The sequence below is a fragment of the Cherax quadricarinatus genome, chromosome 34, assembly GCF_038502225.1.
Source record: "Cherax quadricarinatus isolate ZL_2023a chromosome 34, ASM3850222v1, whole genome shotgun sequence".
NCBI lineage: Eukaryota > Metazoa > Arthropoda > Malacostraca > Decapoda > Parastacidae > Cherax > Cherax quadricarinatus.
In genome coordinates, this window is record NC_091325.1 from 15,545,306 (window position 1) to 15,569,405 (window position 24,100).

At 39.6% G+C, this 24,100-nt stretch overlaps 1 protein-coding gene across 2 annotated transcripts in view; it reads right to left on the reverse strand.

Annotated features, from left to right (window-relative positions):
- LOC128693630 (uncharacterized) overlaps positions 1 to 24,100 on the reverse strand; it is an 805,124-nt gene that overhangs the window by 295,040 nt on the left and 485,984 nt on the right. For both annotated transcript variants that reach the window (XM_070091191.1, XM_070091190.1), the window contains exon 7: positions 4,656 to 4,882. In XM_070091191.1, the coding sequence (XP_069947292.1) occupies positions 4,656 to 4,882 (227 nt within the window). The remainder of the gene's footprint in view (positions 1 to 4,655; positions 4,883 to 24,100) is intronic.

Sequence of the window (24,100 nt, forward strand, 5' to 3'; positions counted from 1 at the left end):
TAATAATAATAATAATAATGATAATAATAATAATAATAATAATAATAATAATAATAATAATAATAATAATAATGATAATAATAATAATAATAATAATAATAATAATAATAATAATAATAATAATAATAATGATAATAATAATAATAATAATTATAATAATAACAACACTAATAATAATAATAATAATAATAATTATAATAACACTAATAATAATATTTATATGATTTGAAACTTATTTATTATTATTATTAAAGATTCGCCGGTATTCTCCCGGCCCGGGCCTTTTCCAAGTGGTGGCCCGGCCTTGGCTCCCTCTTTAGGGACTGTCTGAGACCTAAGTCTCCCACGGGAGGAGGCACAAGTACCTCCTCATCTTAGGGACCAACTGTCCCCAGGCCTAGCCACAAGCTAGGCCTCTCTGGTCTGCCATCCCCGCCCCCAGGGGGCTAATGGGAGTGACAGTCTTGTGAGCTAAAAGCTCTGGCTCAGGCACCTGCCCTAGAAGGGATGGGTATGGTGTCGATCATTTGAAACTTTTTGTGTGCCTAAGTTTTCATAAGTTTTAAATTTTATCAATTAATTTACGTACATTTTATGGTAATAATAAAATTGACTAGTAGCAACATATATTTTATGCATTCATGACATAACTTTTTCTTTATTTTTTTTTTCGGTCGCAAATCTCCAAAAAATATTCCATTATAATTATTGAAAAAAATCTACGTATAAGTGGACCCACGCAGTTCTAACTTGTATTGCTTAGGAGTCAACTGTGTATATATGCCGAGCCGAATAGGTAAAACTTGCGATTCTGGCTTAAATAGCAACGCTCTTCTTGCCGAATAAGTCAAGCGAAAATTTGTGTATGCAATAATATCGCAAAAAGTCATTCTGAATTTAAAGGAAAAACTACATTTCACTGTGTTTGTGTATTATTAAATTATTGTAAACGTATCTAAAATATATTTAGTTGGATTAAGCTAAATTAAATTGCGCTTGTTATAATAAGGTTAGGTAAGTTTTCTAAGATTCTTTTGATACAGAATTATTAATTTTTACATTAACATATATGAAAAATGTATATATTTAAACGTATAAGAGAACATTTTAGAAAGAACTTAATTTTAAACGAGTTATTGCCAATTGACAAATTTTACCTATTCGGTACGACATTATACATATGTATCTATGTATCTATCTATCTATATATACATATATATATATATATATATATATATATACATATATATATATATATATATATATATATATATATATATATATATATATATATATATATATATATATATATATATATATATATGTCGTGCCGAATATGTAAAACTGGTCAATTAGCAAGAATTCATTTAAAATTAAGTCCTTTCGAAAATTTTCTCTTATACGTTTAAAGATATATTTTTTCATTAATGTTAATGTAAAAAAAATTAATTTTGCTCCAAAAGAATCTTAGAAAACTTACCTAACCTTATTATAAGAAGAATAGTTTATTTTAGCCTAACCCAACTAAATATATTTTAGATTTGTTTACAATAATTTAATACTAAACAAACACAGTGAAATATATATTTTTCGTTAGTTTCAGAATGATTTTGGCGAAATTATCGCAATCACAAATTTTCACTTGTCCTATATGGCAAGATGAGCGTTGCTATTTAAGCCAAGATCACAAGTTCTGCCTATTTGGCACGACATATATATATATATATAGTATATATTTATATATATATATATATATATATATATATATATATATATATATATATATATATATATATATATATATATATATATATATATATATATACATTTTTTTTTTTTTTTTTTTTTTTTTTTTTTTTTTTTTTTTTCAACAAGTCGGCCGTCTCCCACCGAGGCAGGGTGACCCAAAAAAAAAAGAAAGAAAATCCCCAAAAAGAAAATACTTTCATCATCATTCAACACTTTCACCACACTCGCACATTATCACTGTTTTTGCAGAGGTGCTCAGAATACAACAGTCTAGAAGCATACACATATAAAGATACACAACATATCCCTCCAAACTGCCAATATCCCAAACCCCTCCTTTAAAGTGCAGGCATTGTACTTCCCATTTCCAGGACTCAAGTCCGACTATATGAAAATAACCGGTTTCCCTGAATCCCTTCACTAAATATTACCCTGCTCACACTCCAACAGATCGTCAGGTCCCAAGTACCATTCGTCTCCATTCACTCCTATCTAACACGCTCACGCACGCTTGCTGGAAGTCCAAGCCCCTTACCCACAAAACTTCCTTTACCCCCTCTCTCCAACCCTTTCGAGGACGACCCCTACCCCGCCTTCCTTCCCCTATAGATTTATATGCTTTCCATGTCATTCTACTTTGATCCATTCTCTCTAAATGACCAAACCACCTCAACAACCCCTCTTCTGCCCTCTGACTAATACTTTTATTAACTCCACACCTTCTCCTAATTTCCACACTCCGAATTTTCTGCATAATATTTACACCACACATTGCCCTTAAACAGGACATCTCCACTGCCTCCAACCGTCTCCTCGCTGCTGCATTTACCACCCAAGCTTCACACCCATATAAGAGTGTTGGTACTACTATACTTTCATACATTCCCTTCTTTGCCTCCATAGATAACGTTTTTTGACTCCACATATACCTCAACGCACCACTCACCTTTTTTCCCTCATCAATTCTATGATTAACCTCATCCTTCATAAATCCATCCGCCGACACGTCAACTCCCAAGTATCTGAAAACATTCACTTCTTCCATACTCCTCCTCCCCAATTTGATATCCAATTTTTCTTTATCTAAATCATTTGACACCCTCATCACCTTACTCTTTTCTATGTTCACTTTCAACTTTCTACCTTTACACACATTCCCAAACTCATCCACTAACCTTTGCAATTTTTCTTTAGAATCTCCCATAAGCACAGTATCATCAGCAAAAAGTAACTGTGTCAATTCCCATTTTGAATTTGATTCCCCATAATTTAATCCCACCCCTCTCCCAAACACCCTAGCATTTACTTCCTTTACAACCCCATCTATAAATATATTAAACAACCATGGTGACATTACACATCCCTGTCTAAGACCTACTTTTACCGGGAAGTAGTCTCCCTCTCTTCTACACACCCTAACCTGAGCCTCACTATCCTCATAAAAACTCTTTACAGCATTTAATAACTTACCACCTATTCCATATACTTGCAACATCTGCCACATTGCTCCTCTATCCACTCTATCATATGCCTTTTCTAAATCCATAAATGCAATAAAAACTTCCCTATCTTTATCTAAATACTGTTCACATATATGCTTCAATGTAAACACCTGATCTACACATCCCCTACCCACTCTAAAACCTCCTTGCTCATCCGCAATCCTACATTCTGTCTTACCTCTAATTCTTTCAATTATAACCCTACCGTACACTTTTCCTGGTATACTCAGTAAGCTTATTCCTCTATAATTTTTACAGTCTCTTTTGTCCCCTTTCCCTTTATATAAAGGGACTATACATGCTCTCTGCCAATCCCTAGGTACCTTCCCCTCTTTCATACATTTATTAAACAAAAGTACCAACCACTCCAACACTATATCCCCCCCTGCATATATATATATATATATATATATATATATATATATATATATATATATATATATATATATATATATATATATATATATATATATATATATTCCATAGATTCCTCTTTCTAATACCTGCGTACATTGCCTTTTCCATCATCTATTTATTGAGTAATTAGAGTATACAAGTTAAGTGTATTTAAGTACTGTAAGTCTGAAAGTGTTATTAGTAACTGTAATGAGGACTTATTAATTATTTATTTAGAAAGTCTAAGAGAAAAAAGGTCATCTATATACATAGTTGCGTAATAAACAGAATGAAAATTTGTATACACAGTTAATCAACTAAAAATTGTCTGAACATAACGAAAAAAAATTAATAAATACTAGATATTCGAGAGTTTCATCTAGTTGTTGCAAATTAATATGCATATGGAAAATAATGTTCATTTTATTGATGCCTTTAACTTAATTTTATTCATTTATTTGGAGTAGGGCAGAAAGATGACCATTTTTTCTCTCAAACCTTCTACATAAACATTAACAAAGCCTCATTACAATTACTAATAACACTTTCAGACTTACAATACTTAAATACACTTAATTTGTATACTGTAATTACTCAGTAAATAGATGATGGGAAATTAAATGAACGCGGTTATTAGAAAAAGGAATCTATGGATAACTTCTGCATTGAAATGTGTATCTGAATCTTATTCTGGAGACTAGAGGGAAAACAATCCTGCACAACTGCGTCACTCATCCGAAAGTTAAGATGGGCCAGGAGTTAGGGCTATACACACACACACACACACACACACACACACACACACACACACACACACACACACACACACACACACACACACACACACACACACACACACACACACACACAAACACACACACACACAAACACACACACACACACACACACACACACACAAACACACACACACACACACACACACACACACACCTTTTGCTCTACCCGGAGCAGGTGGAGACCAGTACAGGAATGGACTCACGCAATCACCTTTGAAGGCGACCAGGTGGGAGAAGAGCAGCCCCCAAATAACCCAGAGGGCGGACCCGTAGCTGAAGTTCTTGGACCTCTGACGCCCCCAGGGGTTAAGGCCGAAGGGGCTGAGCCACTCGTAGGCTGCAACGCTGAAGGCGGTGATGTTGAGGGAAACGAAAATGGCGATCCACAGGTCTGGGCTGAAGGGTACCAGGAACGCCAGCAGGGGCACCTCCATCTGCCTGGTTGAGGAGACAATGCATAAAGAGGGTTAGCCTTCGATGCAAACACGTGTGTGTGTGTGTGTGTGTGTGTGTGTGTGTGTGTGTGTGTGTGTGTGTGTGTGTGTGTGTGTGTGTGTGTGTGTGTGTGTGTGTATGTGTGTGTGTGTATACTCACCTATTTGTACTCACCTATTTGTGATTGCAGGGGTCGATTCATAGCTCCTGGGCCCGCCTTTTCAGTGATTGCTGCTGGGTCCTGTCTCTCCCTGCTCCATGAACCTTACCAAACCTCGTCTTAAAACTATGTATGGTTCCCACCTCCACTACGTCCCTTTCTAGGCTATTCCACTGCCTCTATGACTGAAGAAATATTTCCTAACATCCCTTTGGCTCATCTAAGTTTTCAACTTCCAATTGTTTTTGTGTCCCATCTCTGGAACATCGTATCTTTGTCCACCTTGTCTATTTCGCGCAGTATTTTATATGTCGTTATCATGTCTCCCTTGACCCTCCTGTCCTCCAGTGTCGTCAGGCCAATTTCCCTTAACCTTTCTTTGTATGACAATCCCCTTAGCTCTGGGACTAGTCTTGTTGCAAACCTTTGCACTTCTCTAATATCTTGACGTGCTTGACCAGGTGTGGATTCCGAACTGGTGCTGCATACTCCAGTATGGGCCTGACGTAAATGGTGTACAGAGTCTTGAAAGGTTCCTTACTGAGATATCGGAACGCTGTCGTTAGGTTTGCTAGACGCCCGTACGCTGCAGCAGTTGTCTGTTTGATGTGCGCCTCAGGAGAAGTGCTCGGTATTATACTCACGCCAAGATCTTTTTCTTTGAGTGAGGTTTGCAGTCTTTGGCCACCTAAACTATACTGTGTCTGCGGTCTTCTTTGCCCTTCCGCGATCTTCATGACTTTGCATTTGGCAGGGTTAAATTCAAGAAGCCAGTTGTTGTTGTTGTTGTTGTTGTTGTTTTGTGTGTGTGTGTGTGTGTGTGTGTTTGTGTGTGTGTGTGTGTGTGTGTGTGTGTGTGTGTGTGTGTGTGTACTCACCTAGTTGTACTCACCTAGTTGAGGTTGCGGGGGTCGAGTCCGAGCTCCTGGCCCCGCCTCTTCACTGATCGCTACTAGGTCACTCTCCCTGAGCCGTGAGCTTTATCGTACCTCTGCTTAAAGCTATGTATGGATCCTGCCTCCACTACATCGCTTCCCAAACTATTCCACTTACTGACTACTCTGTGGCTGAAGAAATACTTCCTAACATCCCTGTGATTCATCTGTGTCTTTAGCTTCCAACTGTGTCCCCTTGTTACTGTGTCCAATCTCTGGAACATCCTGTTTTTGCCCACCGTGTGTGTGTGTGTGTGTGTGTGTGTGTGTGTGTGTGTGTGTGTGTGTGTGTGTGTGTGTGTGTGTGTGTGTGTGTGTGTGTGTGTGTGTGTGTGTGTGTGTGTGTGTGTGTGTGTGTGTGTGTGTGTGTGTGTACATAACAATAATTAACTTTAGATTGGCCGAACAAGCTTTCGCAGGACACACATCAACTCTCGTCATTGGGAAAATCAAACCGAGAAAAAATTCAAAATATTTGTGTTATAAATGATGGATTTTTTCTCAAATAAAGGTATTATTATTATTATTATTATTATTATTATTATTATTATTATTATTATTATTATTATTATTATTATGTTCATGGAGAAGTGCTGAAGCCGCTGGTGCCATAAATTCCTGGGTAATGGAAGGGAATCAAGTCTGATCCAGTGGGACTGTAGATTTAATTCCCTAAAACAAGAGACCATTACTTGCTTTATCTTGTCCTCATCCCACTAATTTGCCAATTTGCAAGAAGTATTAGAACAGTAAAATACTGTTGATCAATGAACATTCAGGTGGAAATGCTTAGATAATGGTGACTGACTAATAATCCGAGGATTTAAAGTTAAACCTTTCCTTTCCCGTGCTCAAATCTCGTTCCTTCCAATTGCCCTGGCACTATATGACCCTTATGGGTTTAACGTTCCCGAGTGAATTTAATAGTAATACTAAAACAATATAAAATAAAATAATAAAGATGTGATAAAATACTAATAAGTATTATAATTAATAAATAATATAATGAAAGTAAAAATAAAAAATAGAAATACTGCGATATGAATAATACAGGTCACAGTAAAGGGTTTCCTGTAATTTAGAAAGTTGGCAGGATGATGCGTCTGCCTTCAGGTTCTTCTAGTCTCTAACAGTTCTCAGGATCTCTTTGTTACAGTCGATCAAGAAATGACTGGGAGAATTTTAAGATGGTATGAAAAGTGAATCCAAGATCATTCTAATCATTCTAAACACTTCTATAAAATATCTAAGAGATATTTCTTAAAAGTGCGTTTTATTGCAGATGGAAGAAAATCGAGGTTAGTCTATATACTTATTCCTATTTTTTTTCTATTAATACAATGTATATGTGGGAGAGTAGGAAGGAGAATGATTACGATGATGAAAATAAGGAGAAAGAGGAGGAGAGGTATAATGGTATGGTTAACGATTATTTGTGAGAAGGAAAGATAAAGGGGGAATAAGAGGCGAAAGAAGGGAGAAAGGGGCTAAGGATGACGACACTAGAACTCTGAATACATCTCATTATAGACAATATATAGTAAAATTAATATACAGTATATAATATATAAGTTTTTAAGACACCACCTGCGTCTCCCTCCGAGGTGAGGTGACCCGACAAAAAGAAACACCTTTACAGTAATTCATTCAAACACTGTCTTGTCAGAAAAGTGCTGACATCACAGCTCAGCTGACCCTCCATACTGAAACATGCACCCCCCCCCTTCCTTTAGTGTCTCTACATCTGTCTCGATGTACCACCCACCTTTTTCCTTCATCAGTTCTATGGCTCACCTCACCTTTCATAGACTTATCTGTCGAGAAGTCCACTCCCATAATATTTGAACATATTTACTTCATACTGCCTTCCTCTTGTCTGATGTCTAATCTCTGTCTAGATATTTTGATATTCTTATCACCTTGCCCATTCCTACATTCATGTTCAGTTACTTTGTTTTTACATACAAAATTGGAAGATTCTGAAGCGGAGTTGGAAAGGTTAGTACCTTTGCAACTCCTCTTCAGAATCTTCCAAAAGAACTGTATCATTGACAAAAAGCAATATTCACAACCTTCCCTTTGAATAATATTCGTTACTCTTTAATTCCGAACCTCTGCCCAATACTCCAGTGTTAATTTCTATTACAACCCCATCTATAAACAAGTTAAATTATCATGATGACATCACACATCTTTTACTAATATATATATATATATATATATATATATATATATATATATATATATATATATATATATATTTATATATATATATATATATATATATATATATATATATACATACATACATATATATATATATATATATATATATATATATATATATATATATATATATATATATATATATATATATATATATATATATATATATATATACACACACACACATATATATATATATATATATATATATATATATATATATATATATATTTCTTTATATATATATATATATATATATATATATATATATATATGTCGTGCCGAATAGGCAGAATTTGCGATCTTGGCTTAAATAGCAACGCTCATCTTGCCATATAGAACAAGTGAAAATTTGTGTATGCAATTATTTCGCCAAAATCATTCTGAACCTAACGAAAAAAAATTATTTCACTGTGTTTGTTTAGTATTAAATTATTGTAAACAAATCTAAAATATATTTAGTTGAGTTAGGCTAAAATAAATTGTTCTTGTTATAATAAGGTTAGGTAAGTTTTCTAAGTTCCTTTTGGTGCAAAATTATAAATTTTTACATCAACATTAATGAAAAAAATAAATCTTTAAACGTATAAGAGAAAATTTTAGAAAGGACTTAATTTTAAATGAGTTCTTGCTAATTGACCAGTTTTACATATTCGGCACGACATATATATATATGTCGTGCCGAATATGGCAGAACTTGCGATCTTGGCTTAAATAGCAACGTTCATCTTGCCATATAGGACAGGCGAAAATTTGTGTATGCAATAATTTCGCCAAAATCATTCTGAACCTAACGAAAAAAATATATTTCACTGTGTTTGTTTAGTATTAAATTATTGTAAACAAATCTAAAATATATTTAGTTGGGTTAGGCCAAAATAAATTGTTCTTGTTATAATAAGGTTAGGTAAGTTTTCTAAGATTCTTCTGGAGCAAAATTATAAATTTTTACATTAACATTAATGAAAAAAATAAATCTTTAAACGTATAAGAGAAAATTTTAGAAAGGACTTAATTTTAAATGAGTTCTTGCTAATTGACCAGTTTTACATATTCGCCACGACATATATATATATATATATATATATATATATATATATATATATATATATATATATATATATATATATATATATATATATATATGTCGTGCCGAATAGGCAGAACTTGCGATCTTGGCTTAAATAGCAACGCTCATCTTGCCATATAGGACAAGTGAAAATTTGTGTATGCAATAATTTCGCCAAAATCATTCTGAACCTAACGAAAAAAATATATTTTACTGTGTTTGTTTAGTATTAAATTATTGTAAACAAATCTAAAATATATTTAGTTGGGTTAGGCTAAAATAAATTGTTCTTGTTATAATAAGGTTAGGTAAGTTTTTTAAGTTCCTTTTGGAGCAAAATTATAATTTTTTACATCAACATTAATGAAAAAAATATATCTTTAAACGTATAAGAGAAAATTCTAGAAAGGACTTAATTTTAAATGAGTTCTTGCTAATTGACCAGTTTTACATATTCGGCACGACATATATATATATATATATATATATATATATATATATATATATATATATATATATATATATATATATATATATATATATAATATGTATATATATAACAGAAGTACATTATATTCTCACTCTCGCTAACTAATACGAACATTTAATAATTTCTTTTGCATTATGCAGTAGTAAGCAGTTTATAAAATGGTTAAGTGAAAAAGAAATGTGTATTTTGTGGGCGTTGGCGACTAAGTCTATAATATTCGTAATGAAGCGAGAGTCTGGGGAGGGAGGAGCAGGAACTGTACCTCACACATGCTAATGAGTGCGTTGTCGTTTATAGATCCATAGGGTTCTCTCTCTCTCTCTCTCTCTCTCTCTCTCTCTCTCTCTCTCTGGCTTCAGTCTTCTCCTTCAGCTACCCTCCCCGTTCATCTTTTAGTGCTTTTTATGCTTCCATCCTCTTCAATTTTTCCTTTCTTCTTCTCTTTATCTCTCTACACTTTTACTCTCACCTTACGTCAACTTCCCGGCACCACTATCCACTTTCACTGGAATTTTTTCCTTCTATCCACAATCTTGTAATTTATTCACTGTTTTACGGGGCGCTCACCCTAGACCAAATTTCTGTCTTTGTCTCGATTTTCTCCTTTATTCCCCGTTTTTTTAATTTTGCCTTCGCTCCTTCTTTTTTTTTTGTTGTTGTTGTTCTTCTATTCCTCATTCGTTCCTTGCGTACTTCGTACACTCTGCTTTCTCTCTCTTCTTCGTTCTCTTATTACCAGCTCCGTTCCCTTTTCCTCGCCTCTTCTTCTGTTACTCGTTATCCTTTCGGTTCCGTCCTTTCTTCTTCATACCCTTCCCCCTTCCTCGTTTCCCCACATCTTTTCCCTCATTCGTACATCGCTTTCTTGCTTCCTTCTTCTCGTTCCCACTTCCCGCATATCTTCCTCGTTCCCTCATGTCTTCCTCATTTCTTTCTGCCTCCTCATCTCTTCCTCATTCCTTCCTCTCTTCCTCCACCAACATCGCATATTTTTCTCCGTTAAAGTTAGCGCATTATCGTTTGAATATTTTGTTTTATGACAAACTGGAGCATTTCCGGATCTCAAATATTTGCTAAATGGTTACCCCCGAATAACGTCGTAGATGTTATCTAGATCACACTCCAACAGCAAGAATAATCTTTAAGTCACTTATCTCTACTTACTCCGATATAAGCGCTTACACTTGAATGATAACTACTAAAGCCCAACCTGCATGTTTATATCCACTAGTACTCCCACCCTGCATGCTTATCTCCACTAGTACTCCCACCCTGCATGCTTATCTCCACTAGTACTCCCACCCTGCATGCTTATCTCCACTAGTACTCCCACCCTGCATGCTTATCTCCACTAGTACTCCCACCCTGCATGCTTATCTCCACTAGTACTCCCACCCTGCATGCTTATCTCCACTAGTACTCCCACCCTGCATGCTTATCTCCACTAGTACTCCCACCCTGCATGCTTATCTCCACTAGTACTCCCACCCTGCATGCTTATCTCCACTAGTACTCCCACCCTGCATGCTTATCTCCACTAGTACTCCCACCCTGCATGCTTATCTCCACTAGTACTCCCACCCTGCATGCTTATCTCCACTAGTACTCCCACCCTGCATGCTTATCTCCACTAGTACTCCCACCCTGCATGCTTATCTCCACTAGTACTCCCACCCTGCATGCTCATCTCCACTAGTACTCCCACGCCTGATTGATTATCTCCATTAGTACTCCCACCCTGCATGCTTATCTCCACTAGTACTCCTACCCCTGATTGATTATTTCCATTAGTACTCCCACCCTGCATGCTTATCTCCACTAGTACGCCCACCACGCATGCTTATCTCCACTAGTACTCCCACCCTGCATGCTTATCTCCACTAGTACTCCCACCCTACATGATTATCTCCATTAGTACTCCCACCCTTCCTTGGTACTCCCACAATGAGTGTCTCCCTTCTCTGGTACTCCCACCCTGCGTGTCTCCCTTCTCTTTCACTCCCACCCTGCGTGCCTCCCTTGCCTTTCACTCTCACCCTGCGTGCCTCCCTTCCCTTTCACTCCCACCCTGCGTGCCTCCCTTGCCTTTCACTCTCACCCTGCGTGCCTTCCCTCCCTGGCACTCCTACCCTGCCAACTCCAACAAGGACGCTCCAGGAGAAAATATAACCCTCAGAGAGGAAGGTCTACGACTGGAACACCGTCATTTCAACATTCGAAATCCGTGGATAGTCGGAGATCGTGAAATTTTATTAGTCCTTGGCCCACCTCCTTCTCCCTTCCTCTCTCTCTCTCTCTCTCTCTCTCTCTCTCTCTCTCTCTCTCTCTCTCTCTCTCTCTCTCTCTCTCTCTCTCTCTTTCCAAACTCCATAGTTCGCTTCACGTTTGGGTCTCTCTTTATGTATGTTGATCACCTGAGACAGTTAATTTATCCATAAGAAGACCAACTCTTATAACTATATTAGCAACTTCTTTAAAGCGAACTTTCGAGGCAGAAATGTGTGATATTGATATCAAAAGCGGCTTTTGGAGAGTTCACGTATTGACTACTGGTATTGGGTATTGGTTAAGTACTGGTATTGGGTACTGGTATTGGGTACTGGTATGTAGGTAAACGGATACTGATACTTGACCAGCTTCGTGATCTGACATGAAAAATCCTCTCCATAATTAGGAAAATGGTATACATCTTTATTATCGAAACTTTTCGCCTACACAGTAGGCTTCTTTATTCAAATACAAAAGTGGCTTAAAGCACGGAGAGAACAAAATCAGTAGCGAGGTAAGGATGATGTGATCAGTCCATCAACCTTGTAGTAGTAGTTTTTGAGGTGGTCAGTCCCTCAGCCTGGAGGGATCACCCTGGAGGCGATTTGAAAGACAACGAATATTAGCGCAGAAAGAGAAATTATAGATTGTCATTATACTAATCCAGTGAATGAAACCACTGCTCTTCCACTGGTCCCCACACTCTACATCATTGCATCAAGCAGTGTCAACTATGTCTCAGAGCCACACTTTACCCCTACTTGTGGCACAGCCACAAGATGGAATGTCCAGCTTAGTTGAGCTTCCTGTTTAAGCTGAGAGAGTTATGACACTACTCTCATTCAGCAAATAATGGGCAAGGGTGAACCATTAAGTCAACAATCCTGGAACCACAGGTGACCTAAGGTAACACTTACGCCGCCAGACAGCCACCCGATGAGCCATCCCATGTGCCCCCAGGTGGTCCGGGAGCAGGCCCACTTGACTGGCCTCAGCACTACTAATAATTTTAAAACAATGATCTCTTCCAGAATCCTACATAGCAAAATTTAACGAATGGGGAAAAATTCCAGTTTAATAAGCCGAATAAAGGAAGGAAGGGGAGATGCTTTTTTTTTTTTTTGGGTCTAAGCCGCTCTAACGCCACTACTATGTTAAGGTGACCCAGAGTCGTGGGTTATGGTTGTAGTGGTAGTGGAGGTGTGTGTGTGTGTGTGTGTGTGTGTGTGTGTGTGTGTGTGTGTGTGTGTGTGTGTGTGTGTGTGTGTGTGTGTGTGTGTGTGTGTGTGTGTGTGTGTGTGTGTGTGTGTATGTGTGTGTGTGTGTGTGTGTGTGTGTTAATGGAGTAACTGGGTTGATAACAGTAGTAATGATGGTGCTGGTTGTGCTAGAAGTGATGGTGGATTTTTTGTAACAATGGTATTATTGTTGGTGATGGAAGTGTTGGTGGTAGTGTTTACCTTCTGGCGTGTGTGTTAGGCATCAAGTTAAGAAATATCGGGTTCCCAAGGGAGCTGACGTGAATGTGTGTTTATGTAAGCGAGGTAAGGAGAGTTCTGTTCAGTAGACCTTGCTAAGTGAGTAGTAGTGGAGGCGTGTAGGAGGAAGTAGACAAGGTAGTGGAAAGGAGGTAGATGACAGTTTAGAAAAAAAGGGAGAGAAGTAGGAGGGAAAGAGGTAAAAGGGAGGAAGGTAGAAGAGAGGGAAGTAGGATCCAGTTTGAATGAAAGGAGTTGGAAGGCAGGTAGACGTACAGAGGAAGTAACATTATGATGTGACAGTGGAAAGGCACTAAAGTCGTTGGGGTGCATATTGCATACAGCACAACGTATTAAGATTCTCGTTTTCTTCAGAGGGTATCACTAAAGCTGTAAGGGTTTTACAGCACCTGGGGAATGGAAGCAATCAGCTTCAATCTAAAGAAAGGTAGAAGTGCTTCAAATATTTCGAACAAGAGACCTTCACTGGCATCAAGGGAGACCTTCACTGGTATCAAAGGACCTTCACTGGCATCAAGGGTCCTTCACTAAAAGAAAGTTCGGCAGAAGTAAGGAAACTGCCCTACCAGAGGTATGAAGATCTACCATGAGTTGATGAGGAAAATGACGGATTGCAATTTTAATATTTCTTGAGCAGAAATAGCTGCAAAGGTCTTTGGCGCAGCGCCTTTTCCTCGAATGCAGTGCCCAGCCTTTCTGGTTCACCGACACCCAAGCAACGTTACTGGATAAGTCGGCTCTTTTCGTAGAGTAATATTTTCAGTAAGAACCCGTGACTGATCTAGCACAGAACTACGACTAATTCAGGATAGAACATTGACTAATCCAAAACAGAACTATGACTGGTCCAGCAAAGAGCAATCATTGTTCAAGTAGAGAGTAAAAGCTGGACAACTACAAAGGAAATAACAGTTTATACATGAAGAAAAACTTCCTCCTCATTGGCATATCGACATTACAGCCCCTTTGATTAGGCCATCACACGGCAGCAGCAACAGCAGCAGCAGCGGCAGCAGCAGCTAATATTCCAGCATGTGAAGTTCCTAGTCCATCACATTGCAGCTGCAGCAGTAGTATCAACAGTTAGCATACCAGCATGTGAAGTGCCTAGTCTATCACACTGCAGCAGCAGCAGCAGCAGCAGCAGCACCAGTAACAGTTGATCCCATATAAAGTAATAACCGATCTGTCATGGAAAACTGAGTGGTCCATAACAAAGAAATAATTGATCCATAACAGAGCATTGATTGTTTCAGAACAATGATTGTGACAGCACAGAGCAATGGCTGTTCCTGCATGACAATAGCAATTAATAAAAAATCCTACACGCTTATTGCTGCCGTTATTGTAGGATAAATCACCTTACACACGTCTTTGTATGGCAGAACATCTTCAAATACCTGGAACAAGGACCCTTCACTGGCGTCAAGGGAACTTGACGCAAGTGAAGGGGAATCTGTCAAATTGGAGATATGAAGAAGATATTCCATGAGTTGATAAGCAAAGAGATGATGGAATGTAGTGAATGTCAGGGCATAGCAGGGTGTGTTAAGCGTTATCGAGCATGGTATACTGCATGTGTCCTATACGAGGCAGCCTTACGTGGAAACATACACAGGTGCATTATAATGTGATCGTTTATTAAGTAGCTTGACGGTTCAGGACGGACTGCAACACCGTCATAAGGTCCTTCAAGTAGGATCGGGTTTTTGGTGAATATGTTGACCAGTTTTTTCCAAACTTCTAGCGATCGTGTACCCGCATGATGTTATCAGCCGCGTTTCCTTTCTTATAGACTTGAAAAATAATCTTCTAAAAGTAATTTCTGAGATAAGACATGAACATTGAACAATTTACTGGAAACGTTGATGGGTAAATACCAAATAATAACCCACATTAAAAAAGAAGCACGGAAAAATACAGCTGGACAGTATATTTCATCCCCCGACTGTGTACATAACTTAGCTGTACAACAGAACAAGTTACATATAAATAAAAAGATAAACTTTCGACACAAATTTAAAAAAAAAAAATGTTGACAATAATTCTCTCGCTTTACGCACCCCAGTTCGGGAGTCCCGGTTATTGATGACGGTGTTCACTAACTCAGAATTGTGTCAGTCATTGACAATATTGTGGTCCATGAGAGAGATCGCTGGCTTATCGGTCGGGCTCAGTGGCCTGAATGCCCTAAACAGAGGGAGGATAGATCCTGCACATAACAATATGTAACTGTGTGATACGCTAGACAGGCTCGATCCTCCTTTCGTGATCTTCCAGAAAGGAACTGTGTGGCCAGCTGGCAGTGGCAGGTGGTCACACTCTTGCAACAGAGGATTACGCCACAATGGTGTGTTATATCTAACGGATACAGCTGCTGTAATCCTCAGGGAGATTAAGAGTGCACTGTATGGTTGGGAGTCAGTCTCACGAATAGCCAATGATAGATCCCGCCTCCTCCACTCCTCGCGGTGAGTAAACACACGAGTTTAGCGCACTGATTAAAAAAATATTCTTTGCTTCTTTCCTGCTAGTGGTTCATTTCAGATCTTGCAAGTTCGAAAACAGTGACAATTAATTCTCCTTTTTGAGCAGAATATCTGCGCATTAGACTAAAGGAATGTGATCTGGATTTGACACCGGTATACGAAATCGATAATACATGATCTTACTTACATATGAGGTCACCCATCGAAAATGCCCTTAAATGCGTTAGGGCTCCTAAATCATATTATAATTTAAACTAACCAAACTTAACCAAACAGAGAATAACGATAATAATTTCTGAAAAAATTCGAGCGTGCAGAAAAGTATGAGGGTCAGTTCGGCAAATAATTCACATTAATTAGACACGTTGTTAAATCACTCTCTTGTGCGACTTCGCTCTGTCCTTAGTTTTCCCCAGTCCTTGCTTCTGCAAAAACCTCATTGTGCATATCACAGTGTTCGCTATATCACACCCACTATCCTCGAGCCTCATATAAATTTTGCCGCCTGAGCGGCTAGTATATTTTTCGCTTCACGCTTATCCAGTGAGAGGTAGTTTATTGTGCCGGCGTAGCGCATCCTGGAAGCGCAGCGCTTTAGGATTACTGGGATCACAAGGAATCTTTATCAGACTCCAATGATCAGATATATCTGATACTTTATTTTAATAACACACTCGGATGGTGGTAAGACACTTGGGAAACATTTAGGGATCTTTATTCCGAAACGTTTCGCCTACACAGTAGGCTTCTTCAGTCGAGTACAGAAAGTAGGCAGGAGCAGTAGAGATGTGAAGATGATGTAATCAGTCCATCACCCTTAAAAATGTAGATTTGAGGTTATCAGTCCCTCAGCCTGGAGAACTCTGTTTCATAGTCTGAAAAAGACTACTGTGTAGGCGAAACGTTTCGGAATAAAGATGCCTAAATGTTGCCTATGTATCTAACCAACTTGTCGGTATTGTATACCACTTTGATATTCATCACACTCAGGATTTTAGATATCTTATCACTACCATCGGGTCATGTGTTTACCACATCGGCCTTTACCCTACCAATGTAGGGTGATCCCAGAAGAAAAACACATTAGCCATCACTCATTCCGTAGCTGTGTTTCCGGAAGAGCACAGAAATGCAAAATATTTTAAAAATGTCTTAATAGTATAATTTATGAAATTAATGCAAAGTGTTGGTACGGGCTCAGGCTTTCATATATAACTGGAAGCCTGACTGAGATATAAGGAGTGTGGGTTCGAATCCTTCAAAAAGCGACTGATATTAAAATGGTTGATAATATTCCACTCCTTTCCAGACTGGGATATGAGGAGTGTGGGTTCGAATCCTTCAAAAGGCGACTGATATTAAAATGACTAATAATATTCCACTCCTTTTGTGGCAATGTAGCTTCCTATTGGTTATTTATCAACTGGTAACAACAATTTCATAGTGGTCACAAACTATTGGTCCAAAGCAACTCTTCTTGTCACTTGTTCAGAGGTCCTGTTAAAATAATTGAAGCACGATAGCAATCTGCTTGCATCTTTTTTTCTGTAAGCTTGAAACTAAAGACTAATTGATCATAAATACAAAAAAAAAAAAAACGTACATCCAACATGTCAGCATGCTATAAACATATCTAAGCTATATGATGTAACTTGATTTGAGGGCGGCGGCTGACATCAAAATATTCCATGTACAAATTAAGCAAAACTTGAAGAAAGGGGCTACCCACACTACATCTGTTTTTTAAGGTAAAACTCGTCCTGAAAAGAGAAAATGTTAGTGGACACACACAGCAGTGTGTCCACTAACACAGCAGTGTTAATTCAGTTACGTACTCAGATGCAGAGAGATATATTCGGTTTGTCTTTTTGATTATTTTTCCAAAGAGGAGGGATTTAAAACACACACACAACACACACACAAAACACACACACACACACACACACACACACACACACACACACACACACACACACACACACACACACACACACACACACACACACACACACACACACATAGCATCGAAAGTCAAGTCTGACCCGAAGCTGTTGTATAGCCACATCAGGAGGAAAACAACAGGCAAGGACCAGGTAATCAGACTGAGGAAGGGTGATGGGGAGCTCACAAGAAACGACCGAGAGGTATGTGAGAAGCTCAACAAGAGATTTAAAGAAGTATTTACAGTGGACACCAATAGGACTCCAGGAAATCAGAACAGGGGGGTACACCAACAAGTGCTGGATGAGGTACACATAACCAAGGAGGAGGTGAAGAAGCTGCTATGTGAACTCGACACCTCAAAGGCGGTGGGGCCAGACAACATCTCTATGTGGGTCCTTAGAGAGGGAGCAGAGATGCTGTGTGTGCCATTAACAAAGATCTTCAACACATCCATTGAAACTGGGCAACTCCCTGAGGTATGGAAGATGGCAAATGAAGTCCCAATTTTTAAAAAGGGAGACAGACATGAGGCACTAAACTACAGACCTGTATCACTAACGTGTATAGTATGCAAAGTCATGGAGAAGATCGTCAGGAGGAGAGTGGTGGAGCACCTGGAAAGAAACAAGTGTATAATTGACAACCAGCACGGTTTCAAGGAAGGAAAATCCTGTGACAAGGTGACAGAAGTAAGACAAGAGGGAGAGGGGTGGATCGACTGCATTTTTTTGGACTGCAAGAAGGCCTTCAACACAGTTCCTCACAAGAGGTTACTGCAAAAGCTAGAGGATCAGGCACACATAACAGGAAAGGCACTGCAATGGATCAGGGAATACCTGACAGGGAGGCAACAACGAGTCATGGTACGTGACGAGATGTCAGAGAGGGCGCCTGTGACAAGCGGGGTTCCACAAGGGTCAGTCCTAGGACCTGTGCTGTTTTTGGTATATGTGATTGACATAACGGAAGGGATAGACTCAGAAGTGTCCTTGTTTGCTGATGATGTGAAGTTAATGAGAAGAATCAAATCGGACGAGGATCAGGCAGGACTGCAAAGAGACCTGGACAGGCTACAAGCCTGGTACAGCAACTGGCTCCTTGAGTTTAACCCTGCCAAATGCAAAGTCATGAAGATTGGGGAAGGGCAAAGAAGACCGCAGACACAATATAGTCTAGATGGCCAAAGACTGCAAACCTCACTCAAGGAAAAAGATCTGGGGGTGAGTATAACACCGAGCATATCTCCTGAGGCGCACATCAATGAGATAACTGCTGCAGCATACGGGCGTCTGGCAAACCTACGGATAGCATTCCGATACCTCAGTAAGGAATCGTTCAAGACTCTGTATACCATTTACGTCAGGCCCATACTGGAGTATGCAGCACCAGTTTGGAATCCACACCTGGTCAAGCACGTCAAGAAATTAGAGAAAGTGCAAAGGTTTGCAACAAGACCAGTCCCATAGCTAAGGGGATTGTCCTACGAAGAAAGGTTGAGGGAAATCGGCCTGACGACACTGGAGGACAGGAGGGTCAAGGGAGACATGATAACGACATACAAAATAATGCGAGGAATAGACAAGGTGGACAAAGACGGGATGTTCCAGAGATGGGACACAGAAACAAGAGGTCACAATTGGAAGTTGAAGACTCAGATGATTGAAAGGGATGTTAGGAAGTATTTCTTCAGTCATAGAGTAGTCAGGCCGTGAAATAGTCTAGAAAGTGACGTAGTGGAGGCAGGAACCATACATAGTTTTAAGGCGAGGAGAGAGAGGACCTAGTAGCAATCAGTGAAGAGGCGGGGCCAGGAGCTATGAATCGACCCCTGCAACCACAAAAAGGTGAGTACAAATAGGTGAGTACACACACACACACACACACACACACACACACACACACATACACACACACACACACACACACACACACACACACACACACACACACACACACACACACACACTGGAGGACAGGAGAGATAGGGGGGACATGATAACGACATACAAAATACTGAGAGGAATTGACAAGGTGGACAAAGACAGGATGTTCCAGAGATTGGACACAGTAACAAGGGGACACAGTTGGAAGCTGAAGACACAGATGAATCACAGGGATGTTAGGAAGTATTTCTTCAGCCACAGAGTAGTCAGTAAGTGGAATAGTTTGGGAAGCGATGTAGTGGAGGCAGGATCCATACATAGCTTTAAGCAGAGGTATGATAAAGCTCACGGCTCAGGGAGAGTGACCTAGTAGCGATCAGTGAAGAGGCGGGGCCAGGAGCTCGGACTCGACCCCCGCAACCTCAACTAGGTGAGTACAACTAGGTGAGTACACACACACACACACACACACACGCACATGCACACACACACACACACACACACACACACACACACACACACACACACACACACACACACACACACACACACACACACACACACACACACACACACACACACACACACACACACACACACACACGCACATGCACACACACACACGCGTGTGTAAGCAGCCACGTGCATCTCAAGAAGTACTTGATGGCAAAAGAAATTTCCTTTCAAGAGAAGTAATAATCGTAATATCGTAGTATTACTGGAGCTACAGAGAAGTCACAGTAAAAAGAAAAAGGAGAAGGAAATAGAGAAAGATTAAAGAATGATAAATGACAAATAAGAAAACAAGAAATGCAGGAACGAATATGCTGAGATAAGAAGTCTGATCCTCTCTCTGTAGAGAATAGTCTAATAATGATGATTCCTGTTAAAAGAGGAGAGTTAAACATCCACCCCGTCTTAAACACTGAACAGTTTGTTGCTCACCTTCAGGGTCCTTCGAACCCTCCACCTCCCAAGGATATATTGATGAAAGTGGCCTAGTTAGTCAGTGTGAGGCGAGGGTCTGCTGTATGGGCATACTCCACTTAATAACAGCCATCACCTCGGTATCCGCCCTTTATTTCCCAGGATCCCGACATGACTCGAGAGCCAACAGGCGTGCAAGGGGTGAACATGTGAACATGGTTAACCACTCCTAAGATAGTGAAAGGGGATCCAAAGAGACAGGCAATAAGAACTAGATCCAAAGAGAATACTTAGAGGTTTATAGCGAACAAAGAAAACTTGGTGGTAAAGAATGATTCTCAAAACATAACCCTAATCATGCACTTTTGTATTCCTTATCACCCCTTAAATGACGTGTCTCTAGAGCTATTCAAGGAATGCGTCTGAAGGACGTAATCATCCTGACTCCAATTTAGGAGAGCAACTTGCAGTCTATCACGAAATGGCATAGAGTCTTCACCGCAGGTTTTATAATCTGCTGCGGAGGAAGGGGTACCTAACCTTAAATAGGCAGTGCAGCCAAAACTTCGCATAGGAGAAACCCAGGGAGAGCACGCCAATACAAAGTTGAATCCCGAAGTGATGGACAGGATATAATAAACTATGTAGGTGAGGGCAGGACAAAGAAAAAATATGGTAGCCATATGACTGCCTAGTATAGCCCAAAGATACACTCAGAAGGAATAAAGTCCTCCAATCTGCTCCCTAGTTTAGGTGCGAGAGAATCTTTAACAAATCCAGTGTCTGAAGAGCATCTGCTCTGAGCTGCTTCAAATGGGATCCCATATTAGGACGCGGTCAAGGACCTTCCTCACAGATGACAACTGATCCTCGTAGGAGAGGACCAAACATGAAGCAGCACACGCAGGGTTGGCTGCATCACTCCAGGCAGAATCTTCAAGATGCAAAACCAGTTGCCAGTGGAAGCAGCCCGCCACAAAAAGAGTGAAAGAGAAAGAAAATACAACTGAAAGCCAGAGAGCAGATACCTCAGAGTCATGTTTAGGCTCTGCGGAGAATAACTATACTCAGACCGGCTTCCTCTACTACTTTCTGATTTATTAAGGCAAAAAATAAAAGAATATGTCACAAGGCTCTCTCCCCGCACTGCATTGCATCCGCACAATACCGTCCAGAAAAAGGACTGAAAAATATCATACCATATTAAAAACACATGAATGGATATTTGATAGAAAGTGTTGAAGTGGGTGACGGGCACTGACTTCAATTATCACAAGTGCAATATTAATACTGCTGGAAGCTCTCTTAAGTATATCGGGTTATTTGTGTGAGTTATTTGTGAACTGTTCCAGTAACGGAATTGTTTGTACCTTTCCTTCTTCACTGGCATAATACATCCCGTACATTGTTTTTCTGCAGGCAGCAAAGTCACCATAATTTTAAGATTTATAGAAAGAAATTTCGGAACAATATTAGCACTGTATATTGTTCTTGGCAGATTCCACCTCAGTTTGCTATCCTATATTCTACTGTTTGTGTGTTATGTGCGAGTTATCTGTGTATTATGTCAGTGACTGTGACTGTCACTGTATGTCTCTTTAGAGAAGAGTTTGGGAGAGAGAGAGAGAGAGAGAGAGAGAGAGAGAGAGAGAGACAGAGAGAGAGAGAGAGAGAGAGAGAGAGAGAGAGAGAGAGAGAGAGAGAGAGAGAGAGAGAGAGAGAGTGAAAGAGAGAGAATAGTGAAAAAGAGCGTGCGAAAAAGAGTGAGAGACAGAGCGATCATGCAGTTAAGTAAATCCGTGGAAATGTGTGAACGGGTGGCAGGACGATCCAATTTGGAGTATTATATAGTTAAAGCTGAGGGGCATGGCATCGTGTAAGGGGGGAGGGGAGGAGAAGGGAGGGGGTGGAACCATGTAGAGGGTAGGGGGTGGCACCGTGTATAGGGGCGGAGGTCACACTCTAGTTAGTTGGGGAGGGGGGGGAGGTAATGGGGGAAGTGGATGAGGCATTGTACTAGGGTGGGTAGGTAGGCGGGTGGGTGGTGGCAAGTGCCAAGGGTAGGGGAGAGAGTGGCACTGTGCTGGGAGGGTGGAAAGGTTCAGGAAGTAGGAAGAGGTTGCACTGGGCACTATTACAGTTGGTGATGCCTTGCTAAAGTGGAAGGTGGTGGAACTGCGTCGACAGAGTATCGAGGAATAAGGTTGTGACATAGTATAATTTACTATTTCTACTCGCATCTGAGCACAAAAAAAGTGAGCTCTAACTCTCGGCCCACATTCTTAACTTTCTACCAACTGACGAGAAATATTTTACTTATATTTATGGACCCGTGTATGTTCTTGTTTTTTTTTCCTACAACACTGATCAAATGGCTTCCCATCTTCACCAGTGGTTTTTGTGTATCCATATGGCTTATTTGAGTGTATCGTATCCAGTAATGTTTTCTTATCTTGACTTTTTTACTTTGTAAATTGTTTATTATTCTCTATCATATACCGTGTTTTTTTTTCATTATTCCAGGAATAGCAAGCCTTGCTCTCTCAAGTTTTTTTCTTATATAGCGCACATCTTATTCTTCCCTTCACCCCTCCCCCCTCCCCCTCCCTCCCTCCATCCCTCCCACCCTCCCTCTCTCTCTCTCTCTCTCTCTCTCTCTCTCTCTCTCTCTCTCTCTCTCTCTCTCTCTCTCTCTCTCTTTGATCGCCGTCAGTCTATCATGTCTCAGTTTTTTAGGTACGTTTTACCATAACTGAAGTGTTCGACCAGTCTCTTACTTACAAACTTATCTAACTCTCTAATGAGTCACTTCATAGAGATGTTGGCGTAGTTGTTTCTAGTAGATGTTCCTGAGATGTTAACAAAGTTATCTCTAATAGGGCTTTTGACATCTCTGCTTTTTATTAGATTTGCTTCACATTTGTTGCAGTATTTCTCTGGTAAGTTATGATAATGCTGAGATTAAAGACATGTCCCTTATGTATATTACTGTTATATATTATCAACTGTTCTCAAGGGCTCTATCTCTCATCCCAGAATCACTGAAGGAGAAAACAAGGCCCAATATTGGCGCACCGTAATTTCCCCCTAATCTCGTCGTTTCCTTGACATGTTGCCTAAGAAGTTTTGTATTGGCGAGAAAGGCAGTTTGCTCCATCATGTCTTAGACTCTCGTTGGGATCAAAGTTCACAAAGTCATTCTCATTGGCTCGTATCTAATATTGTAATTAACTAAGCAATGGCTCCTTGCTTGATGACACTCTTGTTTTAGAAGATAAAAAATTGTTTGTGCTCTGGGTGATACCACTGTATTAGGATGAATAGAGATAAT